Source organism: Canis aureus, chromosome 4, assembly GCF_053574225.1.
Source record: "Canis aureus isolate CA01 chromosome 4, VMU_Caureus_v.1.0, whole genome shotgun sequence".
NCBI classification, from domain to species: Eukaryota; Metazoa; Chordata; class Mammalia; order Carnivora; family Canidae; genus Canis; species Canis aureus.
The window spans coordinates 71,671,802-71,699,145 of NC_135614.1; the positions used below are offsets into that span (position 1 = coordinate 71,671,802).

The 27,344-nt window shown below is 37.0% G+C and overlaps 1 protein-coding gene across 5 annotated transcripts in view; it reads left to right on the forward strand.

Annotated features, from left to right (window-relative positions):
• The window catches only part of FYB1 (FYN binding protein 1), a 151,200-nt gene that overhangs the window by 81,017 nt on the left and 42,839 nt on the right, over positions 1 to 27,344 (forward strand). For all 5 annotated transcript variants that reach the window (XR_013378604.1, XM_077896161.1, XM_077896159.1 and 2 more), the window contains exon 3: positions 23,175 to 23,331. Coding sequence is in view for 4 of the 5 variants with exons in the window: in XM_077896161.1 (XP_077752287.1) it covers positions 23,175 to 23,331 (157 nt within the window). In the remaining variant the exon portion in view is untranslated. The remainder of the gene's footprint in view (positions 1 to 23,174; positions 23,332 to 27,344) is intronic.

Genomic DNA, 27,344 nt, shown 5'->3' on the forward strand with positions numbered 1-27,344 from the left:
CTCAGGGGCCTTCCAGCTCTACAGATGTGTGAAATTAATGGAAGAGGTGGGTTATCAACCTCTTCTGGCTGTTAATTCCCAGAAAATAGAAACTTCTCTGGATAGCAGGGGCATAGTAATAAGAAGGCAGCAACAGAACAATGAGCTCTGGAGGTTAGCCACAACCCCAGGAAGCCAGAGAGGTGACTAGGCCCTAGCCTGCAGGCTGCTGTGTAATGTTACTAAATTGGGGGTGATGGTTCTCAAGTAGTAAGTGTGGGCCATGAATGTCTAGAAATAATGACAGCTGTCAAAAAGTTCTATTCCAGTGTTGCCAGAGCAAAATTCCTGAGACAGAGTCCACATGTTTCAATGTCAGATATCTAATATATATGAGAATGGCGACAACTGCCTTCCCCCAGGGATGCCTAATGCCTAATTGAAATTGTAACCACTCAATCTGCCTACACCACCTCAGTTAAAATGGGCTTGGGAGGCCAAACCAAATGACTAGCTCATGAAATGACTTAAATCAGAAAATCAAGAAATTGTATTGCTATTTTTATTTTACTTTTAACAAATGCCTCATTTCTGAAAATCTCTGATGTTTCTGTCTTTGTTTCTCTTCCCACCATTTATGATTGCCCGGGGAGATAAGCAGCATTTATCTTTTCAAAGATAGGCTCTTTTAAAGTAGAGCCACTGGTGATAATTGGTGCCAAAGGGAGACTAATCATATGATCCTCTAAAGTAGTGAGTTCCTTGATTTGAAAATATGGATTTTGTGGATGATGTTGAGTATAGGTGAAGCACCGTGCCTTTCAAATCATGCTATTCTTAGGTAGATATAAAAATGACTTGGGATTCTCTGCATACAAGATGACAGCTGCGAGGAGGCAGCTGTGGGGCAGCAGAATGAGCTGTGGTGTAAGGGATGCTGCATTACTGTATTTAGTGAGAGCTGGTCTGTGTTCTGCACCTGCCTTTGGAGCACATAACCCATGGATCTCACTCATATATAAAACAAAGTGTTTGGTTCTCTGAAAGGCCACTGGCCATCTGGGACACACTATTCCTCAAGGGACACAACTGTCCTGCCTCGTGCAGGAATTTTTGCCTCCTAAAATCTAGCCACTTAAAAGCCAGTAACACTCGCTAGCCGGCGCAGCAACCAAAAACAACCCCCCAGTTCTCACCCCCAATTCCCAATGCTGGTACTGCCCCACCCCCACTTGGAACCATGAGCAGATGCACCTTGAGATTCCTCTTTGCCCAGCATCCTATAACAGACTGGCCAGGAGGAACAGTGGACAGTCACGAGTCTGCAGTTTTAAACCTCTTAGAAGCATCCTATGGCAAGAAAGCTGCACAAAAGGGTGCTCTAACAGTTGAGCTCATTATGAATTATAGAGCAGCAATTCCATATACTTTCACAGCCAGCTTTTGTCATTCTTCTCTTTTAATCTCCAGAAGAAGGCAGGGATTTTTTTCCTGCTGAGGTCAAGAGAAGTCCCCAGCTAGTTCCAGCCATCGAGCACCCCCACACACCAGCCTGTCAGCCATTCTCATCTCTAAACAGTTTGATTCAGTGTAGCCCAGCCTATCTCAGGCTCATCAATCAACTGCAGTCTTCTCCGAACCCCATCGAATAGGTGCCTAAGCCACAGGCTGTTGACGTACTCCATGCTCCACCACCGGGGGCCTTTCTTTGATGTTTTCTTGGATTCTCCGTAAAGGCTGAACAGTCAATGTAGAGTCTGCCTGCGTGAATCTCCTCCCTGTTCTCTTTTCCCACATCAGGTCTCCCTCCCTTCTCCCAGCTCAGAGATTGGACTATCAACAATTCCCCTCCCTCTCTGGAAGTTACTGATCAATGTTGCTCACCCCCAGAATCGTCTCGCACACTCGTGCACACATGCACACACACGGATGAGCACGCAAACACAGAGCCATGACTTTGGGGAAATCTTAAGGTACTCCTCTTCATAAAAACAAAACAAAACACCTGGGGAAATCATTTCTGTTTGAGGGGGGGAAAGTTCTGTGTATGTTTGCCTTAGCGTATGGTTGTTGATTTTCTGTTTGCCTAGTCTTTCTTTAGCTTCTGCTTTCATCCTAGAGAGTAGCGTGTATTTTCTTTTTCAGTTATTTCACCATTCAGATGCTGAAAAAACTTGCAAAGGAAGATGGATGTTTAGCCTTTATTGTTTCAGGGTAAATGAGATCGGGAGATACAAAGAGATAGAGGGTACTATTTTTGGTTTCGTGGAATGGTAGAGAGAAGATAAGGCTCGAATAAGAAAAGTGAGATAGATTCTAGTCCCTCCTCATGATTTTAAGCTTTGTGTCCTTTAATGAATCACTCAAGTTATATGGGCCTCAGATTTCTTATCTTTGATCAGAATGGGGGATATTTTTTAAAGTTCTCTTATCTGATGTCATCCTAAGTCTAAGTGATTCTCTTATTATGTGTTGCTAAGTACTATGTAGAAACAGGAAGATGGTCTCATAAAGAATTAACAGGCTTATTTGTGCCAAACTATATGAAGGGCCCTGGAACAGTAAATTCATAAGAACTTTCAGTCCTACAGTTTTATGGTTTTGTACTTAGGAACAGATTCTTAGTCCTTGACCATTTGCCCCATAAGTGGTATGTGATAGGAGGTAAAAGGCATTCTACGGTCTTGATGAATCCCCTTCGCCTGGTCCCATCCGCTTTCTGGATAGAAAACTGGTCATCGGCATTCTACAAGCAGGATGTTAAAGGTTTCTCCTGCTCACTATGTCTTCCTTTCCCCAATCTTTTCAATCTGCCACATCTCCCCAAGTTGTCTTCTGATTTTTCTGATCGCCTGCATCACCCTCCACTCCTACTTATCACTTCCCCATCCAGCCAATTACTAATGGCTTTTCAGTGAGGCTTTTCCCATTTCATAATCACTGGGTTTTCTTACTTCAACTCTGGTTGATCATAAAAGGTTGGGTTCTTGGGGAAAAAGCAAGTCATAACCAGAAGGAACTCTCAGAGAATAAAGTACTAACTGGAAGTGTCAGCTGGTAGCTGATACGGTATTATGGAGGGTCAAAATAAACAAGTTGTGTGTTTAGACTGAGGAAAGGGAGGTTGTGATAATATTACACTTCGGGCAACAAGTTGCACCCCTTAGTAGTACAATGACTGCTGAAAGTTACTGGTTTCTTCAGTCTTCTACATTTTTATGTTGACCTTTGAATATGACAGAGTATAATACCATTTATTCTACACCTATATCCTTAAACTTTAGTGTATGTCAGAATGACCTGGATGACTGGGCCCCACCCCAGTCTCTACCTCAGTACGTCTGGAATGGGGCCTGAGAATTAAGATTTCTTTTTTTTTTTTTTTTTTTTTGAGATTTTTTATTTATTTATTCAGAGAGAGAGAGGCAGAGACACAGGCAGAGGGAGAAGCAGGCTCCATGCAGGGAGCCCAACGTGGGACTCGATCCTGAGTCTCCAGGATCACACCCCTGGCTGCAGGCGGCGCTAAACCGCTGCGCCACTGAGGCTGACCAAGAATTTAAATTTCTAATAAGTTCTCGAGTGATGCTGGTGCTATAGGTACTGGGCCCATAATTCAAAAGCTACAGTCCTGTACTACGGAAGATAATGAAGGGATAAATGCTATCTTCAGGTTATTGTTTAAAATTATTTAAAACAATCTACCTAAAACATCTTTTTATACTTTAAACCTTTTTACCAGGATCAGTAATGTCAGCATTAGCTGACTTGAATTTCCCAATTTATTTCATTTAAAGGAGAAGAAAAAAAATCTGTGTTTCTCAAAATGTGGTCTGTAGGCCACATGCATCAGAATTCCCTGAGATTCTAAGCAAGAAAACAGACCTCTGAACCCCTTCCAAAAGCACCTGATTCAGAATCTCTAAGGATGGGTTTCTAGAACCTATTTGTTAAATAAGCACCTGTGTGATCTTTATACACCCTAAATTGTAAAAACTACTACCATAGATCTAAGTTCAATAATCAGCCCTATAACGAATGTCTAAACAGTTGAATTCTGACAATTTAATAAGATCCTATATCTGATTCTTTCCAGGAACTAGAAGGCATTTTTCAATTGAAGTATCTAAAATATCAAATACCACTTTAGCTTCTAAAATAAGTATGCTGTATAATTTACTAATGTCTCATCTATTATATAAGGGTACCCTAAAATTTTTTCTATGATTGCTGTACATAGTTGATCTTTCCCCATCACATACTAATTTTTTTGTCACTAATTAAATTGTACTTCTTTCTGTTTGATGTCATCCTAGTTCGATTTCTCTAACTTACCAGGGATTCTTTCAAGATAGTTCTGGTTTTCTGAAAAAACTGTAGGCCCTTCAACAAGACATTATAAACAATCTGAGTTAAGTGTGCCCCTTTATTATAGTCCTGCAAAAAACTACATCAGAGGTTTGGTCAAAATGAGCACTATGACACAATTTGTAGGTGTCAAAATTTACCAAGATAAGTATAAGTAATGCATCTTTAGCAAAGCATACCAGAAGAAATCAGTTTGGGGGATTTTAGGCAGGTATAGCTTCTCTTATCTCCCCAGTTCTTAAAGATAACTTTGGGCTGGTGTCCATTGTATGCTGCTTGTTTGAGGGAAAGCCCTGGCACATGTGGAAGCCCAAGAGGGGGGCTTACCAAGTCTTTTATCCTTCCTCCCAGTTTCATGACACTGAAACTGCAACATCATTACATTTCATGGTTGTAAAATATGCATTTAGCAAGCCATGTTATCTGGATCTAATGTCACCATTTTGTGTATAATTTCTTACTGGGCTACCAGCACTGTTTTGCTTCACTGTCCACAGATTATATACTAATGATTAACTATCGGATATGTATAGGCACACTGCAATCAATAACAAGGATCAGTTCATGGATAAGGGCAGAAGTTATCTACAAGGTTAAAGGAATTCATCTCCAAAACTGATTGACTCCAAAGTGCATGGTCTTGACTGACGTTCTTCATTGCTGACTAGTTTGGATTCTTATCTCCTCCCTGACCTACATTTCTGGCTGAACTTTGACAAGTCCAGTTCTTATCTATTCATAATCCTTGGTCTCTATCCTATGCTCCCAACTAGTCCTGCTCTCTTACTACCAAAGATTTCCTTTCTTTTGGCCAATTCACTGATTTTAAGTTTAATTCATTTTAGACCTGGTGAATTTCTCTATTTATTCCAATTCCGATACTGATATTAAATGTTAGTCTTCCTAATAATTATATGACTTCTGCTTCTAGTTGACTGTCATCCTTCCTGTTCAGTGCCCTGTGACATTCAGTTATACTACTTTGTACTAAAACTAGTATTATGGTGTCCAACCATACATTGATAGAGGACAAGAATGTGGGGCAGAGACCAACTCGTGCAAATTCCTTAGGCAAGAGTCAGCTTGATGTAGTTAAAGAAACAGAAAGACAGAAAGAGTAGGCTGGAACACCATAGGTAAAGGGGGAATGAGCTGGCATAAAAGGCACTGACCAAATCCCATAGGTCCTAGGAGGTCATAGTTTGGAATGTGTGATAGGAAGCCATTAAAATTGGAGTCATTATGAACAAGAGTATATAATCTGGTTTACATTTTAGGACTTCTCTTTGCTGTGAGGAAAATAAAATGTAGACAAATAAAAATGCAGCTCAAAGACTGTCTAGAAGGCATGAAGGTGAGAAACAATGTGATTTGCACCAGCACAGTACAGTGGAAGAGAGATAAGTAGGTAAATTTGAAATATGTTTCAGATGTAGCATTGATAGTATTTGTTCACATATTGAGTGTAAGGAGCTAGAAAAAACAAAAAAAAAAAGTCAGTATGAGTGGTTGCTAAATATTTATTCATTAGGTATTAATTTATTGATTTGACCAATTTATTATTATATTTGGAGTTCATACAAGATTAGATCCACAGTACAAATGTTATAGTATGATTTTAATTTAATTATGTAGTATAGTGATGGAATTTATTAATTAGATTTAGGGACTATAAAACTTGGTACATACTGTTTGGTTAAAATCATTAAGCAAAGCATACAGGTGAGATTGATGAGGGGGAGAAATCTATATGTTCCAACTGGTAAACCTGACTGAGCTATGGACAGTCAGGACAATGTATTTCAATCTGAGGTCTTTGGACGTTCTTAGAGATCCTTAAGTTTTTTATACAAAATTTTTAATTGTGTTATTATTGAAATGAAAAATGAAAAAAAAAACTAATGTAACTTTGCATTTACATTAGTTGTTGCTAAAGTACATCTTTATTTGCCTCAGACTAATGAAAAAAGAACAAATGAAGGCCAAACAGTGTCACAATAAACCATAAAAACAAAGATTTCACAGTAATTGGAAAAAGAAATATAGCGTAAAAATTGAGTTATAATATAAGACATAACACTACAGCAATACTAATCTCTGAAGAACTATTTTCTAATTAGAACACTTTAATTAAAAATAGACTGAAAAAAAAACCAGCATGAATGTGGGCTAAAAAATGGACTTACTCAGTGGTTAAATACATGTTACTAAATGCAAAGATTTATTAGCACCATTAGAAAATTATACAAATATATGTAATTTAACTACATTTTCCCTTGCAAATCTGTAATAAGGGAAGGGAATTAACATTAAACAGAGTATCTACTGTGAGCTAGGTATCTGTGGTGTGCACTTGTGTTAATAACATAGTTATAAAATAATTGTCAAGTGGGATTTCTATCATTTTATAGATTAAGCAAAGGATCAGAAAGATGAAGTGATTATGTTGGAAAAATTGAAAAATGGTTAAAATTTCCAGTGGTAGAGAGGTTAGGAGACAGAATTTCAGCTGGTTTACAGTGAGAATGCCCCACTGAAGGACAATATGGGGGAACTATGTGAATAGAAAATGCACTAGTCCTTCTATCTCAGCGACTCTACCTTTTGACATCTAGTTTAGAAGACTACCACCACGTAGACACAAAGAAACATGCATGAGGGTGCTCGTTGTGCGTTGTTGGTAGTCAAGGGGGAAAAGACTAAACAAACCCTGGACTGTCCCAGTCACACAACACACTGCCACAGTGAGAAAGAATGACACAGAGCCAGTCTGTGTAATATGATATTTGGAGTACAGGAATATTTGGAGTTTTGATTAGATATTTCTCTGCCTGCATTCATAGGAGAGTAAATCCACAGAAAAAAGTCTGCAAAGATAAACAATGGTTGCCCCTGGGAAGGGGAGCAGAATGGAGGTGAAAGATCATGTGAAATTTTACTTGACCTGTGTCATAGAACTTTTTCCAGAAGTGTTTAATATATTATTTGTGTAAATGAAAACAAAAAAATGTTTAAAGCAGGAAGAGGGAGAACATGGCATAAGATCACACCTCTAGTAGGAGCTTCTCTATGGCATTTATATATTTTTTTCTCTTCTCAGTCTTCTATGTCTCTCTTTTGTCTAGGTCTTGATTTATCATCAGATGCTTCTGCGTTATGTCTTGTCTGAGTCCCTCCTTTCTTTTATGTAGGTGATCTTCCAAAAATAGCAATGATGACTATAGTCATTGTCATAAAAGAGGCAAACATTAATTGAACTGAATACATTTTATGTACACCCATCTGTCCATGTCGTTGTACTTCTTTTTTTTTTTTTAAGGTTTAGTTATTTGAATGAGAGAGAGAGGGAGAGACAGAGAGCATGCACACCCAGAGGGAGAGAGAGAGAAGGAGGGAGAAGCTCAGCAGGGAGCCCAGTGTGGGGCTCGATCTAGGACCCTGGGATCATGACCTGAGCCAAAGGCAGATGCCCAACCGATGAGCCACTCAGGCACCCTCATAGTTGTGCTTCTTATAGTTACACTGGGTTGTAGTCACTTTTGTCTCTCCAGTGCTTCTTCCTTCAAAATCTTGCCAGAATACCTGTTCTGTCCAGGTGCTACAGGGAAGATTTACCTTCTTTGTTGGCAGTTCTGATCCTTTTTCCTGAACTTCTATGACTCTCTACCAGGTTTGATGGTCTAATTTACCCCTTTTCAAACTTCATAGTTTTATAGCAGGAAAAAAAACTATCTTCTTGGATGAACCTATGATCAGGCAATTTCCCTCAATAAACCTTTTCTTTATAGCACTTCTTTAAAAAGTTAAGAATTAACTTAAAAGTTAATTCTTAGTTAAAAGTTTAACTTTTTAAATTTGTGACTGTCACAAATTAATATAGCCTATCAATATGCTTTGTTTGGTGTGCAGGATTTTTGAGATTTTTATTTATTTAAGATTTTATGTATTTGTTTTAGAGAGAGAAAGAGCCAGGGGCGGGTGCCTGGGGGAGGGAGAAGAAGAGGGAAAGAATCCCAAGCAGACTTCACACTAAGCACAGAGCCTGAGGGGGCTCAATCCCAAGACCCTGAGATCACAACCAAGTGGAAACCAAAAGCCAGATGCTTAACCAACGGAGCCACCCAGGCACCCTATTTTGGTTTTTTACTTTGTTTGATTTACCTACTTGCCAACATTCAAATATTAGAAGATTTCATAGAAAATCTAGATTTGTTCTTTACATATTTACAACAGGCTAGAACCCCGCAGCAGCCACCCATTGAGACAGGGCACAAGTCTATTGTTAACCACAGTCGCATTTCCAGCTCAATGTACAAAAGCATGTTCCTGCCTGGCTTCCAATGACAGATGAGTTTGGATCACCTGCTTTAATTATTCCTCTATTTGCTTATGAAGCTGCGATATTGTCTCTGCAGTATCAATGTTCATTCCTTTCCTGCTCATGGGTGTCGTATTTCTGGGTTATATTAATCTTATTTTAAAATCAGAGTGAAGAACATTAACCATTCCTTCAACATATAAATCAGTTCATATGTGAATGTTTCTAAAACTTAAGTTCTAGTACTTTCTTTGCTCCCATATATGAGTATACTTTTAAAAAAACTTTTAGTATTTGAAAAAAAGAATACTGTTATTGTCTTCTGACCAAAATATGTTTATCTTAGAGCAAGAGGCACTTGGTAACTTATGAGCGTCTGACCAAAAAAAAGATGTTTTTTTTTTCTTTTAAAATTGCACTTTACATTCTTTAGGAAAGGATGTAGGAAAGGAGAGATTCAAAAGTCATCAATCTTCCATCAAATTACTGCCTAGTAATTTGAATTTCATGTTGTTTTATGAATTGAAAATAAAATCATTTATGAGAACAATTTACATTTGATATATTTGATATATAATTACATGTAATTATATGAATGGTTATATAGACAACAAAGGAGTAGTCAACAAAGTGATTGGGGGAGTGAATTTTTTTTTTTTGAATTTTTAAGAATAAAGAAAGTATTCAGAGACCCTAAATGTTAAAGTTAGGTCTGACAAAGAGAAGTTAAGATAGTGAATCCTTTCTTACTTATTTTCCTCTAATTGATCAACATATTGTTTTGATCTCTACTTCATATTCATCCAATTTCTGCTTTAATTATCTTTGTAAACACTGATGTTTCAGTATTACTTTTCTTTCCATTTTGATGGGCTACTCTAAGCTGTCCAACATTTTCTTGGCAGCTTGCTTTCAAAGTAAAGTGTTTCTTACTAATACAGTTACAGCGTTTTCTTTTCAACTACATTGATTTTCAAAATTTCCCCATCCACTATGGGTTTACAAATCCTTTGAAGATAAGAACAGATGACTTTGAATTAGGGCATGGAAAAATTCTGTAAAAGTAGGTGTTCTAAGCCTGTGACACAGAAGTTTCAAGTCCTACCTTTGAAGGCCGCTGGGGATCTTCTGAAAATTTTTGAGATAATTTGACATAAATGGCATTATCTACTTATATGCCTGTATTATAAATGATATTCTATATCAGAGAAAATTCCAATCATAGATAATGTTTTCTTTTTTCAACTATTTAACTAAATAGAATGCTATATATACCTCAAATATTCTATATAAAGGAGACACACAGATACACACATAAATAGAACGTCATATAAGCATATGAAAAGATTCTTAGTCAAATTTATAAACATAGAAATGCAAGTTAAAATGTAGTATCATTTCTTTACCCACCATAATTGTTAAAGACTTTTAAAAAGTATAATGCAGAATGTTAATGAGGTTATTGTAAAACAGATATTCTCCTCTTGAGCTAGAAGACAAATGAATTGGTAATACTAAAAAGCATCATTTACCAAATTGTTTTAATGTTTGGGTTTTTTTGACTCACCAATTCCACTTTCTAAAAATTGATATTACAGATGTATTTAAACTTGTGGACAAAGACAGAGATACAAGAATGGTCTTGTAGTAGTAATGGTCTAATAATAGAAAAATATCAAGAAATAAGAGTCCCTCAAATGGTCAAACAATTCTACTCTGGGCATATATCCAAGAGAAATGAAAACATATGTCTACAAAAGACTCGTACATGAATGTCCATACCAGCATTATTTATAATAGCTAAAAAGTGGAAACAGCTCAAATGTCTACCATCTGGAAAATAAATAAATGCATTATCCATGCAGTGGATTATAATTCAGCTATAAATAAAAGGAATAAAGTATTGATATCTCCTACAACATGATTGAACTGCAAAAAGAATTTAGTGAAAGAAGCCAGTCACAGAAGACTACATATTGTATGATTCTATTAATGCAAAATGGACAGAATAGACAAATCTATAGAGACTGAAAGTAGATTACTGGTTGCCAAAAAAAAAAAAAAAAAAAAAAAAAATACTGGTTGCCTACAGCAGTGGGAGGAGGGCAGGGATAGGGAGTGACTACTAACAGGTACAGTGTTTATTTTTGTGGTGATTCATATGTTCTAAAATTAGGTTATGTTGATGCTTACACAACTATAAAATATAAATACCATTGAGTTGTGCACCTTAAATTAGTATATTTATCGAATTATATCTCAATAAAGTTTTTTTTTCTTTTCTTACCCGCACCCCCTCCCCCTGCCGGGCTGTACTCCCTCCCCCCAATGTGGGAGACCGCTCCCCCTGGTGACCCCACCTCAATAAAGTTTTTTAAATAACCTAAATTTCCATCAATAATTAAACTGGTCAAATAAACCATGATAAATATAATGTATGTAAAGCTCCACAGCTATGAAAAAAAGTGATTGCCTTATTTGTCACAATATAGAACAATCTCTTTCTTAAATCCAGAAAGCAAAATACAGAATAATATATTTACCATGGTCTCATTTGTGTACAAAAAAAAATGGAATATTTCTTGAAAGATGTAAAGTTCTTGAAAGACTGGTAACACTTGTGTTTGGGGTGGGGACTGAGGGATGGGATCTAGAATTGATATTTTCTTTTTGATATTCCTCCTTGTATTTTCTTAAATGCCTTACCGTATATATATTTGTTTTACCATGAACTGTCTTAAATTAGTTTGTTTTTTTACTAAAGGGAAAAGGATAAAGGAAAAAGAAAGTCCAAAACAGTAAACATTAAGTGCCCTACTGTGTACAATAGATGTGAAGTGTTGGGTACACACAGATATTGACAGTGGAGAAGTACCCTCAGAAGGTTATTGTGTAACTAGGAAGAAAATAAATAAAAAGATTACTAGATTAATTAATTGATTTTGAGAATTTTAAAGAAAATAAAATTAGTGTAAGAAACCACATGTAAGTACTCTATGTACAAATGGAGAGCTCCCTGAGCGGCGTCAGGTCGCATGGGTGTTCACAGTGTGGAAGGGCAGTACAACCACACTACATTTCAAAGGGCAGGTGGCCTTTCAGAACCTTGCTTTCCACAGAATGGCCAGATGTACAGTGATTAGCATGTGGTTTCAGGCACAAATGGCAGTTCAGAAAACTTTTTTTTTAAGTTGCAAGAATATGATTATCCTATTCTTTCTATGCAGATGGAAACAAATGTGCCCTCAGGGGTTTAACAAGAGTCTGTTCCATATAGAACAAACATAACAGTTTCAGGGTCTGGGATAATTCATAAGTAGAACACCTGCTATAAGCTGGTCAGGCAGACATACTATATCTCATTCTATAACCATCCTGCAAGTTAGGAATCCAGAGTTTCAATACAACAGGCAAGGAATAGAAACCCAAAGAAGCGAAGTAAGTTCACCAGTGTACCATAGCTAGTGCTGGTTGGGATTGGTAGTCAAACCCAAGTCTGAATGACCCCAGCACAGCTCTTCCTTTTACCAAACCATTCCTCTTCCCATGTCAAAAATTGTTTCTGGCATGTGTAGGAATCAGTAAAGTGAAAGTAATGTTTGTTTGTTTGTTTGTTTGTTTGGGCACCTAATGGGATGGTTCTAAGGATTTAAAGCTAAGCCTCCTGATTCTTCACCCTCCCTAAGATGTCCTAACAGAACAAGAACCAGGCATGATTGGCTTGGGGAAAAGGTGTTTTGTTTTGTTCACAGTTGAGGTGGGTAGATGCTGTGTATCAATGTAGCCAGCTCAAATAACAGCTCAGAAGAGTAGGAATATTTATTGAGTGTTACAGTGTGGTCAGGTGCTTTTACAAGGTGGTTGTATATGACCACTTCACAGATGAGAAAATAAAGATTGGAGAAATCAAGCAACTTACTCAAGGCCCCAAACAGAGTAATAAGCAACTGCAGGTTATCACAAATGTGGTGGAGTCTGAACTCAAACCCACACCTCCCCAAGCCCCTCCATTCTTTGCTCTGCCATGAAGCCACTCAAGCAAAATAAAGATACAGAAGTGGCCAACACAGGCTTTTGTTCCAGGAAGTTTGACTGTAAAGGGAAGGAGGGAAAAGCAGCTAGTAATAGACTAGAGGGCAAAGGTAAGAAAGAAAATTGTTGTGTCCTTCAGAGTGGAGAAGACTGACCATGTTTAAGATGAGACATACTCCTGAAAGATGAAACACACCACCCAGAGCCCATAGTAAGTGCTTAAGAAATTATTTTGCTCAGTGCAAATGAAGGAGTCCATGGTTAACAGAGCAGGATCTATAAGGAAACTGGTACTGATAAGAATCAACAATGCCAACTAGTGCGAGGAAGGAAGAGTGACATTTTTTTCCAGAGAATCAAGGGCAAAGAGAAAGAGGACGAGCAAGATAGAAGGAGATTTCAATAAGTTAGAATGAAGGGCAAGCAGGGAGTAAGCAGTAGGCGTGCTCTCCCTGTTCTTAGTGAAACAAAAGGCAAAGTTGTCTGTGGTGAAAGAGGAAGGCATGAGTGAGGTCCAGAAATGTGGGGAGTTTTGAAACAGCCATTATAGTAAATGTGATAAAATCTCAGTGATATGTGGTCCTGAGAAAGTTCATGTTCGGTTAGGTGTAAATGAATGTGCACGGGTGTGTAGCTGCTAGTGGTTCTAAGTGTGCACCTAGATTGTTGTAAAATTACCTCATGCAGAGTTCACCAGTCCAGACTCTGAAAATGCCAAACAGCTGCTAGAGCTTCTCTTCCCTTTGGATGGGCAATAGTTAGGTGCCTACGCAGGGGCCCAAAGAAAATAGAAGTCTCTATTCCGAGTTGCCAGTTCAATGGCTAAATCCTGGGGCAGGCATGTAATAATTCCCAAATAAACAAAACGAACTTTATAAATGATTTCAAAATATCTTAGGTCAAGGTAACTTAGCAATGATTTTATTTGCGGCACCCCTCATCCTTGTGGGATCATCTATGATGTTTATACAACAGTTTGGACTTTTCAAGATGTTTTCATGTGTATCAGCTCATCTAATCCTTAAACGTTTATGAAGTAGTTGGGATCATGCTACTACTGCTGGGGACAGACAGAAAAACGAAACCACATGGAGGTTAGTTAACTGATTTGCCAGAGACAAAATGCTCTGGCCCAATTCAAGACATCCCAAGAAAACCAAAGTTAGAAGTACCTAGTTTAGTGTAAGGGCTTGGGGACAGTTGTGGGCAGTATGATATAACGTCCTTGGTTTTGTAAAGGAGCTAGAGAACCACACCCCCAGATGTTCCTTAGACCTCTTGGGACATGAAGGCTATAGGTAGCTTCTTACTCAAAAGTCATAAACATTGGGATCCCTGTGTGGCTCAGCAGTTTAGCGCCTGCTTTCGGCCAGGGTGTGATCCTAGAGTCCCAGGATCGAGTCCCACATCAGGCTCCCTCTGTGGAGTCTGCTTCTCCCTCTACCTGTCTCTGCCTCTTTTCTCTCTCTCTCTCTCTCTGTGTGTGTGTGTGTGTGTGTGTCTCTCACGAATAAATAAATAAAATCTTTTTTAAAAAGTCATAAATATCAAAACCTATGGGGTAGGTTTCCTGAGTTCTCATAGATCTTCATGTTACAAGAGCATTGTGACAATATCTAGAACCAGTATTTGGCTCACCAAAAAACTGCGAAGTGCAAAGTTTGTGAACTTTTGTTTGCTGCGTTTTCTCTAATAGGAGTACACTACTGCCCACTTTGTGTTTTTGTTAATCATCCCCTCATCTTCCCCCACCCCTTTTTTTCTTCCCTCTCGATTCTGTTTCTTTTAAGAGTTTTAGAGCCTCTTCAGAGGCTCTAAAATTCAAGAAGATGAGAATTTGTTGGGGCGTCTAGGTGGTGTAGCCGGTTGAGCATCTGACTTTTGGTTTTGGCTCAGGTCATGATCTCGGCGTCATGAGACTGAGCCCTGCATCAGGCTCCGCATTCAGTTAAGAATCTGCTTGATACTCTCTCTACCTCTGCCCCTCCTCTGCTTTACAAAATTAAGAAATAAATCTTAAAAAAAAAAAAAGATGATGAAAATTAAATCAGATGTTGGTAACCTCCCAAATTCTTGAGAACTATTTTTGTGCTTTTATGTCTTTCTCTTTCATTCTCATCTTTCCCCCATTTATTCTGCAACCAGTATGAACTGCTCCCTTGTACAAAAATAGTTCTCTCTCATTTTTGCCAATACTCCCATTTTTTATTATGGTTGAATATTTGATTATTAAACTTATTACATCTCTGGTGGAAGTTCAAAGCTTACAGCAAGATGTAAGTCAAGCTCCCACTTGACCTTTTAGCAAAATGCCCCATATCTCCTTCTTAAAGCCTCGAACACTGTCAAAATATCCAGGAACACAGTTCTGCAATTCTGTCTTGGGATGAGGGTGGGCGGTAGGTTGTAAATTCCCCTGATTAGTTTACCACCACCCGTTTGTTCTGCACCATCCGGTAGAGCAGCTCTGTGTACCGAGAGGCCCACATCCATGCACAATCCTACCATTCTTTGAGGAGCTCCAAATGGTCATGTCAGATCCAATATTCTAAAGCCACAGGCCACGTATACAACATCTCATGAGCTTTGAGGGATAAGACTCACGGTAGATTGATTCAGAGTGTTGTCTTTCAACTCATATCCTTAATTCTTGATGCCCAGTAAACTCTAAACTTGTTTTTTTTCCTTTATTTTATTTAATTGCTTCTAAGTCCTTTTTTTTTTTTTACTGCATTTTGAATTCTTCAATTTCATTTCTTGAGACTATTTTTTCTTTGCTTGATTGTGTCAGTCATCTACCTTTAAAGGTCCATTTTCCACTAGCACTTGAATGTCTACTTTCCTGCTATCTGGTTTCCCAAATCAAATTATAAATTTAGCATCTAAAATACCCACATAGGTGAGTACATGCTTCAGAATTACTTTAGAGTCTCCAGAGCAATTTCTGCCCTACATGAAACAGAAAATAGTCATACAAAATCACACTAAGAGGAAACGTTATCGATCCAAAAAGCTAGACTTACACTCAGATCTCTGGAAAGTGTGTTAACGTGTGCATTGGAAATGTCTACGTTCTTTCCTTGAGCAGCAGAACATAGCAGAAAGGGAGTAAGACATAGACAGCATAAGAAATTGAGTAGGGTTCAAAGTTTGAATGACTTTTCTAGTGCTTACAAACTCTCTGAACGTGGGTAGTTTTCTTAACTGTCAAATGGAAACTGGATAAGAATTTAAACCCCAGAGGATTGTTATAAAGATTAAATAAAATTGAATATGTAAAATACCTAGAATGATGCCTGGTAGGAAAATAAAGGGATTACTAAACATTGTTACCACCAATCCCAGAAATTTCCTGTAGTTATAGTGTTTCTGTTTCTTCTTTATATATCCACTCTCTTCTTTCCATCACACCCAGCTAGATTTTTCTTTTTAAGAATTCCAGTATTATTAATTATATTTTAGCATACTTTATAAAGTCCGAATAGAGATTTTTAAGCCAATCAGATTACATTAAGATAAGTTTCCCTTTTTTTTCTGAAAAACTAAAATATTTTTCCATAGAATTATTTTGTATACATGCAAATAAATCCCTTGTAGTATTTGAAAGTGACTGCAGATTTTGCAAAGCAAAATCTTTCACTGCTAAACACTTGAATAACATAGGAAGACTTTTGTGTATGGTCTCCCAAACTCGAAGAGGAACAAAACATTTGAACAATTAGTGTAGGGCCTCACTATGCCTTTCAAATTATCGACAATTTTTGAAACGTAGTTTTTTAAAAAATCCAAACAGTCCCTTACTGTCTCTTAGCTGTGCCTTCCTTTAGCTCTGCTACATCCTCAGGCAAACCCTGCCCTGGTGGTGGTGAGATAGATGCTGGCAATGCCAAAGGGGGCCTCCTTGGAGGTCTAAGTCCAGTGGGAAAGCAAGCACTCCCCTTTGTGGGTAGCTCGCGTTATTGTAACTAAGGAAAGGAGAATAGATGTCAGGCAAGCAGGACGACAGGGGCCCACCACAGATGCCCCATCAGAAAGTCTCATCAGCCCATGTAAAGATGAAAAAGTAGTACATGGGTTTTGGGTGAGTCAGTTTTTGGTGTTTCCAGTTCATTGTTCCCCAAAACATATCTAAAATTTCTCACCTCCAGGCCTTAGATCATTTCCATATGGTAACACCCCTGGCTTATCAAAATATTTTCCATGAAAAGATAAGTCACAGATGGATGATAAACATTTTTCTTCTGTTTAGACAAGAGTTTATTAATTTCCACTCACAGTGGCTTATTCCCTGTGAGTACAGCTTTCAAATTATTTAGGAATCTATCAGACCGTATTTTTTATAAATTAAAATAAGATGTCATTTTCATCTGTCAAATTCACTAGGATTTTTAATGTTTATTCTATGATAAAAGAGGCATTTCAAGTCAGTAAGTAATAGCTCATTAGATAAATGGTGCTGGGACACGTAATAAATGATCTAAGAACAATAGCAACAGCAACAAAACCCATAAAACTAGGACGCCTGGGTGGCTCAGCAGTTGAGCATCTGCCTTGGCTTAGGTCGTGATCTCGAGGTCCTGGGATCGAGTCCCGCATCAGGCTTCCTGCAGGGAGCCTCTGCCTATGTCTCTGCCTCTCTCCCTGTGTCTCTTATGAATAAATAAATGCTTAAAAAAAAAAAAAAAACATGACACTAGATCACGGTCTCACATCTAACTCCAAAATAAATTATTAATCATTTCAAAGAGTTAAATGTAAAAAAATGAGTCCAAAAAAGAAGTAGAAAAAAATGTGAGGTTAATAATTATGTGTTCTCCGGATTCCTGGCTGGCTCATTCGTGGAGCATGCAACTCTTGATCTCAGGTTTGTGAGCTCAAGCCCCACATTGGGTGTAGAGATTACTTAAAAATAAAATCTTTAGGAGTGCCTGGGTGGCTTAGTCAGTTAAGGGTCTGCCTTCAGCTCAGGTCATGATCTCAGGGTCTTGGGATTGAGCCCCAAATTGAGCTCCCTGCTCCGTGGGAAGTCTGCTTTTCTCTCTGCTCCTCCCCACCCTTCCCACCCCCCACCTCGGGCTTATGCACTCTCTCTCTCTCAAATAAATAAATCGTTTTTAAAAATAAAATAAAATCTTTAAAAATAATAATAATTATGTGTTCTCAGGATAAGGAAGACTTTCTCAAACATAACTCTAGTGATAGAAACTATATATAAAAAGAATTTACTCACTGCAGTAGAGAAAAAGTAGTAAGTCCTATATGTCAAAAAGTTTAACTTTACTGAGGACAAAAATGAAATGGGAAAAATATTTCTAACATAAATGTAATCAGTTTAGAAATTTTATTTGTCAGATTTGTGGGGAAACTAATTCTCTCTACGCCAAAGTTCCCCCCACCCTCAAATAGCTGCTAAAAGAAAAGATGAGCAATTCTTGTGAGCCTTGTACTTGACAGGTGCCCCACAAGTCAGCAGTGGAGGGCCTGAGCATGTTTTAAACCTCTGAACTAGTAAGAGGACTGGAATAGTAAGAAGAGAACATGAAGAGAGAGGGTAATGTTTTTAAAAATTGCCACAATGAAAGCTTTGGAATGAGGCAAAACTATCTAGAAGGAATTAAGAAGCTTTTTATATATGTATTTAAAACCCTGCCACTGACCCTTTAAGATAACTTACAGTAAAGTACTATATTTCCTTCAAAGGTTTTGAAGATTTGGGGTTCGATTGATTGAGGCAATGGTATGTTTTTTTTTCTTTTGTTTTGTTTTTAGTTTGTTTTTTGGTTTATTTTTTTCCTTTTCATTGTTGGAGAGCTTTTTGATATGAACACCCAGAAGCAGAAGCCAAAGCAGCCCAATTACTACATTCAGTTTGTCCATGAAGGTGGCAAAAAGATGAATACCCTTAATAAAGAGGTCCTAATAGCCACTAAGAAAAAGCAAATACTACTTTAAAAACAAAGGACTTGAACAGATAATACAACTAAAATGAAACATGGTTATGAAGATGAAAAAATTGACCTCAGTGGTGCTCAGAAACATGTAAAACTAAAACAAAATGTTTTTCAAGAGTGCACCCCTTTTCCTCTCAAAAACATTGCTCTAAAATTAGGAGGACAAGAAAAACAAACTTCATATTTAGGGAAACTAGGCGATACACATAATTCAAATGCACAACGCATAAAATCAGAAAGGGTCAAAGCAAAGCCGGGAGATACAGACACATTCTATTCATGAAAGAGCCAAAAGGACCTATGAATTTTTTACATAGAAGCAATTGGATGCTGGTAAATTTTGAACTAGTTCTCTAAGAGAAACTGCCGTGTATGTGTGTTATGTATATATACGTATGTAAAAAATTTTATTGATATAAAAGATGCATAGTGCATAATAATATAAATACGAATAAGCCAAACAATATTCTTTATTGAAAATTCCACAGAGCCAACCGTTGATTTTTGCTAATTTCTTGGCAATTTCTTGACTACCTGTAGTCAACCTATGGTTGCAATTAAGGAATGAGTGTAGTTCCAACCTGAATGTTGATTGCTATTTTCATTTATGTTAACAAGATGACTGTAAAACAATAAAGATCTATGTCAGAACTTCACTCATTTGCCAATGATGTGAATGACTACTTTGCTGAGTTGTGTAATAGCTTTCAAATACTGGAAAATATTTTCTGAATGTTTTATGCTCTTCATCATGTAATAGTTACAGAAACAACATACTTTTAAATTTAATCTGCATTATAAGCATTTTCTCCATCACTTTCTTAAATCTAACAATCAACAAAACAATAAAGCTGAAATTTGTGGTTCTTGTCTATTTCCAGGAGCTAAATACTCCCTTTATGCTCAAATTCAGTCTACCATAGTGAGGTCACTGAATGCAGAGTAGGGAAGAGATGCCAACATAGTCTTTCCACCATTTATAGCACTTCTCATAATTTTATATGTATTCTACTTAGATATTTTTCATTTTTATCTATCTTCCCAAACCCATAAGAGCAGAAATTTGTGTCCATTTTTTTCTATTGTATCCTAGTGCCTAAACAGAGCTTGACACATAGTAAGCATTCAATAAATATTTGTTGAAAAAAAATAAAATGTTCAACTTACGGGGCACCCAGGTGACTCAGTGGTTGAGAATCTGCCTTTAGCTCAGGTCATGATCCCGGGATCCTGGGATCAAGTCCCACATCGGGCTCCCTGCAGGGAGCCTGCTTCTCCTTAGACTCTCTCTGTGTCTATCATGAATAAATAAATAAAATCTCTAAAAAATGTTCAATTTACTATATGTCAGGTACTGTCCTAAATGCTTTATATGTAGTAAGTCTAAAATCCTTACCGTAACCCAATGAGGTGGCACTATTATGATCTTCATTTCCCAGATGAAACCAGAAGTAACTCCAAGTCACCCAGAAGGTAGGTGGTGGAGCCAGGATTTAAACTCAGGCACTTTGGTTTTGGATCTAAGACTCTATCACAATGCATTCTCTAAATATATCAGAGCCCTGACACTGGCAGAAAGAAATCTCAGAATGTCACTTGTGTGGCAGACCTTAAAAGCAACCAGGTCACAATAGAGCAAATAGACAGGGATGGTATACTGGAACCAATTCCTTATCTGACAGGTTTGGTTTTGTAGAAAATGTTTAAAGGTATTTTACAGCACTATTGGAAATTGTGGGAAGTAAGAGCTCCAAAGAAAAATCTTCCCAAATGACAAGACAGTTATTAATTCCAGGAAAACAATAAGTTGAATGAGAAAAGAAATGTAATCATAGTGCACTGCTTGATTCAACAAAAAATAATATTTACCGAGTCATGATAATGAAAACAATGAACATGGATTTAATCCCCCCCCTAAAAAAAGTTACGCTTATGCTACATTGGAAAAGGAAAAGAAAGAAAGCAAAAACTTACATACATCTACTAAATAGAAAATCAATAATTTTTTCAAGCAGTAGTTGTGTGTGTGTGTGTGTGAATGAAAGTAAACGCAAAAGAAACATCTTAAATGTTGTAAGTTTTCAGTATTTGATATTGATGTTCTGATACAAATGAAATTAAAACAAAAGGTAGAATTTTTTCCATAAATTGTGAAAAAGTCAAAACATAATAATGGCAATGAGGGCAAAAATATATGAAAACACTCTTATATACTGTCAGTCAGTGGAGCTATCAGTTGCTGTCTCTCTGGAAGACAATTTGATATTTTGTGTCAAAAGTTTTAAAAAATGTTGTTTGACCCAGCATTTCCACTTAATGGAATTCATTCTAGGACAAATCTTTAAATATGTGCAAAGACTAAGACATCTTATTACATCAAAAAGGAAAGGAATTAATACAAATAGTCATTATGAGAGCCTTAGTGGGTTTTTTTTAATCATGGTAAGAGCTGCATAAAGAAAAATTGCCCAGTTACTAAAAATTACCTTGTAATTAGATTAACCCAGAATGATATTTATGATGTTGAGAAAAATAAAAATACTGATAACAAAATAGCAAAATGGTTCCATTTTACTCCGTGCTGTATGTTTGCATTAAAATGTTTTATTTTTTTTAAGATTTTATTTATTTATTTATTTATTTATTTATTTATTTATTTATTTATTTATTTATTTATTCATGACAGACACAGAGAGAGAGAGGCAGAGTCACAGGCAGAGGGAGAAGCAGGCTCCATGCAGGGAGCCTGACGTGGGATTCGATCCCGGGTCTCCAGGATCATACCCGGGCTGAAGGCGGCGCTAAACTGCTGGGCCACCAGGGCTGCCCAAAATGTTTTATTTTAAAATACAAGTGCCTCAGGAGCTATTGCTGGATGATGGGATTATGGGTGATTGATGTTTATTAGTTTTGCTTATCTTTATATTATAATCTTTACATAAATCATACATAATCTGTATGTATGATTTATTTGTGAGGTTGTTGAATATATTTCAATGTTTAGAAATCATACCTGAAACAAAATCTTCCCATTAATGATTCAAGGAAATCATTGAAAACAAGGAAGAATGTATTACCCATGAGAGCAGACACAAAAACTATACCTCTTTGGTCTAAAATAATGAGCCCAATGAAACATCATCTACATTTTAAAAATCATAAAGAATGTGATATTAAAGTTGATGAAAAAAAAAAGTTGATGTAGACTTCTTCACGAAGTCCGAAATATTAAAACTATTGTTTACAAAAGCTCAGAAAAAGTAAGAGAAATTCTTTTTTGTTGTTGTTTTGTTTTGTTTTTATTTTTTATTGTGCATTTTTTCACCCATGTACTCTACACCTAGATTTAACAATTGTTACAATTTTTCTTAACAAGGTAAGAGAAATTCTTTTTAGTAGTGGGAATTAAAGAACTTATCTATCTCACAAAAAGAAAAAGGAATGTGTATCCACATCGCTAATCATCATGGAAATGCAAATCAAAAGCACAGTGAGATATCATCTCACACATAGGATAGGATGTCAATTATCAAAAAGACAAGAGACAACAAGTTCCAGGAAGTGAAGAAAAAGGAACACTTATATATACTGTTAGGAATAAACTGGCACAGCCACTATGGAAAACACTATAGACTTTCCTTGAACACCTTATGATCCCACAATCCCACTTTTGTGTATATATCTAGAAGCAACAAAAAATTATCCCAAAGAGATGGTTCTACTCCCATATTTATAGCAGAATTATTCACAACAGCCGAGGACCTAAATGTCCATCAGTGGATAAAGAAAATGTAATAGATGTATAAAATGGAATATAATTCAGCCTTAAAAAAAGAAGGAAATCATGTCATTTTTGACAACATGGATGAATTTAGAGGGCATTACACTAGTGAAATAAGCCAGAAACGCAAACAAAGACAAGCAAATGCGTGGTTCAATGATCTGTGTAATCTAAAAAACAAAACCAAAAAAGTCAAACTCATAGAAACAGAGAGTAGGAAGATGGCTGTCAGGGGCTAGGATGAAGAAAATAGGAAGAGACTGATCAAAGGGTCCAAATTTTCAGTTATAAGATATATAAGGTCTGAGATCTAGAATAAAACATGGTGACTAGAGTTAACACTGTATTGCATAACTGAAATTTGTTAAGAGACTAGAACTTAAGTATTCTCACCTTCTGCCCCACAAAAAGATAAATACATGAGTGGATATGTTGATTAACTCAATGGATGGAAAACCTTTCAAAAAATATATATATGTATATCAAACCATTGTATTATACACTTTAACTATTTTATAATTTTATTTGTCAATTATACCTCAATATATCTGAAAAATAGAACATTTAAAATGGCATGTTCTGTGATACTTTGAATATTAGATTCTTTAAAGCAATAATTTAACTTAGGATGCATTTCTCACATTTTTATATTTAAGATGCGCATTTCTGCATACTTGGAATAGCCAGCTCTTGTGTTTTGAAGATTTATCTTAATTCGTGGTATTTTTTTTTCTCTGCTTCTTAGGTACCAGCAAAGGCCAAACATCTTACTCAACTACATCCCTACCACCACCTCCACCATCCCATCCAGCCAGCCAACCACCATTGCCAGCATCTCACCCACCACAACCGCCTGTCCCAAGTCTACCTCCTAGAAACATTAAACCTCCCTTAGATCTAAAGTAAGCAAACATTATCTTGCCATTTCTTTGTCATCTCTTGCCATAGGTTTTCAAACTCTGCTTGGCTGAATACTGGAGTTCCATGGTAAATAGCTGGGGTCACAAATGTGGGCAGATGGAAGGAGAAGGGATGGCTAAGCAGGCTGCTCGCATACCCCCATATCCTTGAGCAACTACTGTTGATCTGGTTTTGCAATGGTTTTTCCCTTTGGAGTTCACCTAAAAATAATTTCCACTGCCTTTTAAAAATTTCGAAGCATTCTTCAGGTTAGTACTACAACCATCTTTTCCACCATCACCATCACTGCCAATACCACCACTACCATTATCATAATCACCACCACCACCACCACCACATTTTACTGACTACTTATGTCACACTAGGAACTTTACATATGTAAGTGGAAAGTGTTTTCACCATTTCACAGATGAAGAAATGGGAATTTACAGAGGCTGAGTAACTTCTCCAAGATTACACAAGAATGTAGAATAGAAATTTGAGGCAACGTCAGTCTGAGTCCAAAGTAAATGTGTGCTTATAACCACTCTGCTAAATAACCTCCTTAAGTAAAAAAAAAAAAAAGAAGAAGAAAGAAAGAAAGAAAGAAAAATGCAGTTTTTCTCTCAATCTTCAGAATTTTGGCTGTGTGTTAAAAAAACTAGGAAACTTTTATTTAAGCTCACTTTTGCCTGTCTTAGATGGCACTTTATAGAAATGTCAAAACTAGATGGGCTCTTTATCCATGACTTACCAGAATAGCTGGTTAAAAAGCAGGCAGGAGATTGGAATAGAATGAATGTGTTTTAAAAAGACATTGGATAATGGTAAGTATGGTTCCTTATGGCAAGTTAGACTAAGTCTTCCCTTTCTTTTTCTAGAAAATTATATCATTCTCCTTTACCGTAAATAAGCAATATTTCGAAGTATTTAGCTACAATTTATTTTTCCTCCACTTCAATCCCCTACAGCCTGATGTTCTTTATGTTTAAACTACTTATATCCATAATCCATCTAATAGAATATGATAATTATAGTACCTTTACATTAAAATTACTTCATATCCATAATCTAACTAATAGAATCAGTTAATATCAGTATCTGGACAGCTTTCCTTTACTGATGATGATTACAGTTTAGAGCAGGGGTTGAAAACACATCTGTCATAGGTAACCACCACTATGTCTCACTTTATTTTGTTTGAGGTATAAAGGTAGTGGCTAGAAAGTGTTAGAGCAGTTTAACAGCTATTACCTTGTTTATGGCCTGTACCGTGCATTTATGTTAACTGTGTGCCCTTCCAGGCATTTGATTTTATGAATTCTATTTGAAAGACTCTAATATCCCATGATATTTTGCTATCAAATAAGAGTTAAGCCATCTGACTACTAATATGTAAGTACTAAATAAATATTTGTTTAGTTAAAATAAACAATTAACATGTATTCTTATATACACTTGACTTCTATAAATTATTTTGTTTTCACATGTATTAAATTCTGGTTCTTTTCCTTAGTTTTTTTCTAGTCTGATAAATTTAACCCACTAGGTCATGGTCTTAGTACTTCTGAATTTCATTTTGTGACCCTATCCCAGCCACTGCCTCCAGTCTTATGTAATTCTAGTGAGGTACTTTAATAAGTACCCTGAGCATGAATCCCTGAAAATTTATAAGACATGAAGACTGATAATTGTTTGAAGAAATTGTGGAGAGGAGGAGTATTTGGCACTATTTCTGCTGTATGAGGAATTCCCAAGACTACCATATGTTTGCAGATTCATTTAAAGGGCTCATAGGATCCAGCATATAGTAGTACTTCTGGCCAAGATTTATCACAGTGAACTGTCCTTCTATGCCTAGGAAGGACACATTGAGAATTCTTCTTTTGCCAGCACTGGAAATGTATGAAGTTATTTCCCAGAGAAGCCCAGTAGAGACAAGTGTTTATTAGAGAGTTAGCCACATAGGCACTTCAGCCTAACCAATACCAAAATATAAGACTTCCAGAAAGAGAGCAAGTTTTCACCACAAGTTGCATTGTTTATACATACAGTCTAGGCACAACAAGGGACTCTTATCAATTAGGCAATTTCTCATATCAGTGTAGGAAATTTTTTAAAAGCTGAGTTCCCAGATGCAAGCCAAGGGCCAGTCTTGGTGTCAGAGTCCTATAAAATCAGAACTTTAGGCCTGCTGTATTAACCCTTTTTTGCAACCTACTGCCCAGAATCCATTATGATATGGTGGAAAATAAAAAGTTTAAGATGGAAGACAGAATTTCAAGAAGGATCCTGTAGCCTGTATTACAAATTCATAAGGATGCTGGTCAATTTCTCAACTTTTCAGCGAATTCTTGCAAAGTTGAAAAGGGCTTTCCAACTAACTGGGCTCAAATTCTTACTTGTAATATTAATTTCATCAGAAATTGACAAAATCCACCAATTGTAAGAAGCTTTACCTCATCCCTATTTTCATATTATTAAGGACTCCTAATTAGAAAGCCGGATTCATCTAAGAGTTCCTGACTCCACAAAACGCATACTCTCAGAAGAAAAATGAAGAGAAACAAGAGTCTCCTTGGGTGTTATATTACCCAAACAAACAATAATTGGGGAATCTGAAAGTTAATTGTCAGATGGAGAGAATCGAGGGAATGAAAGCTAAACGACATCTATAATTTTCTTTAAGTAAAAATGTAGTGTATAGTGAAAGATTTTCAGGCTCCCATCAGAGAGCTCAAATAAATTCCAAAATGAAGAAATACTTGGATTGGAAACTTTCCCCCAAGTAGGAGAAGCCAGATAAGACACAAAGAAGAAATGAGAGCAAAATGAGTCTTGATGTTCAGACTCAAAAATTTATATTTCATGTGAGAAGGAAATTTATGGGATAATCTTTAAGTAAAATTGTGAGATGTGCTTTTCCTTATGCTGCCACCCTTCAAAGCACAGGCATGGGTGTTTCCCAGATGCTCCCTCTGCCAGCCTGCAAATGCCATTCCTCTCCTCTCCAGTCAAAGGCCACACTCAGGTCAAGCACTCATAGATTTTTTTTTTTTTTTACATTCACTCGGGAATTGTTTTTTTTTATGCCACTGCTTTGTGCTGTTGTAATAGTTCAGGAAATATCAGTGAACAAAATAAAGATCCCTGCCCACATAAAACAGGGGGCAAGAGACCAAAAGAATAAAAATAATAAACATATAAAGGAGATAGTATGGTAGGAAATACCGAGTAGGAAAAAAGAGAGCAGAGTTAAGTGATGTAGTGGGACGGTGGGATTGGGACAGCAGGTTGAAACTTTAAGGAAGGCAAGGGTAGCTCCCTTTATAGGCAGTTCTACTTGAGCAAAGATTCACGGAAGTGAGGGAGTCAGGCTTGTAGTTATCTTAAGCAAGACCATTCCGGGCAGAGAGAAAAGACAGAACAAATGCCTAGAATGTTCAAGGACTAGGAAGAGATTAACTGGTTCTAGAGTAGAGTGAATGAGGGAAAGAATAGTAGGAAAGGATTCAGCTCACATAGAGGCTTGCTGGTCGTAGTTGAGATTGTGGCTCATTTCGGTGAAACAGGAATCACTGAAAAAGACTGAGCAGAGCCGTGATGTTTTGACTTATGTTTTATCAAGATCACCTTAATAGCTATATGAAAAGAGACAATAGGCAAATATTGAAACAAGGAAACTAGTCTGTTGACATTGCAGAAATGCAGGCAGGGTATAGATAAATGGAGATGGTGGCAGTGGAGGTGGTTCTAATCAAAATAGTGGCAGTGGAGGTGGAGAAAGGTATCTAGATTCGGAATGTATTTTGAAGGTAGAGACAACAGAATTTGGATTTGGGGTATGAAGGGAAAAGGGGATCAAAGATGGCTCCAGGGCTTTTGGCTTGAGCAACTATAATATAAAGATGATGTTTCTTTCAACTGAAATGGGAGAAGGTGAAAGTGAACACGTTTGGGGGTGGGGAAGATCAGGAGGGCATGGCTATGTTCAATGTCTAAGTGGAGATGCTGA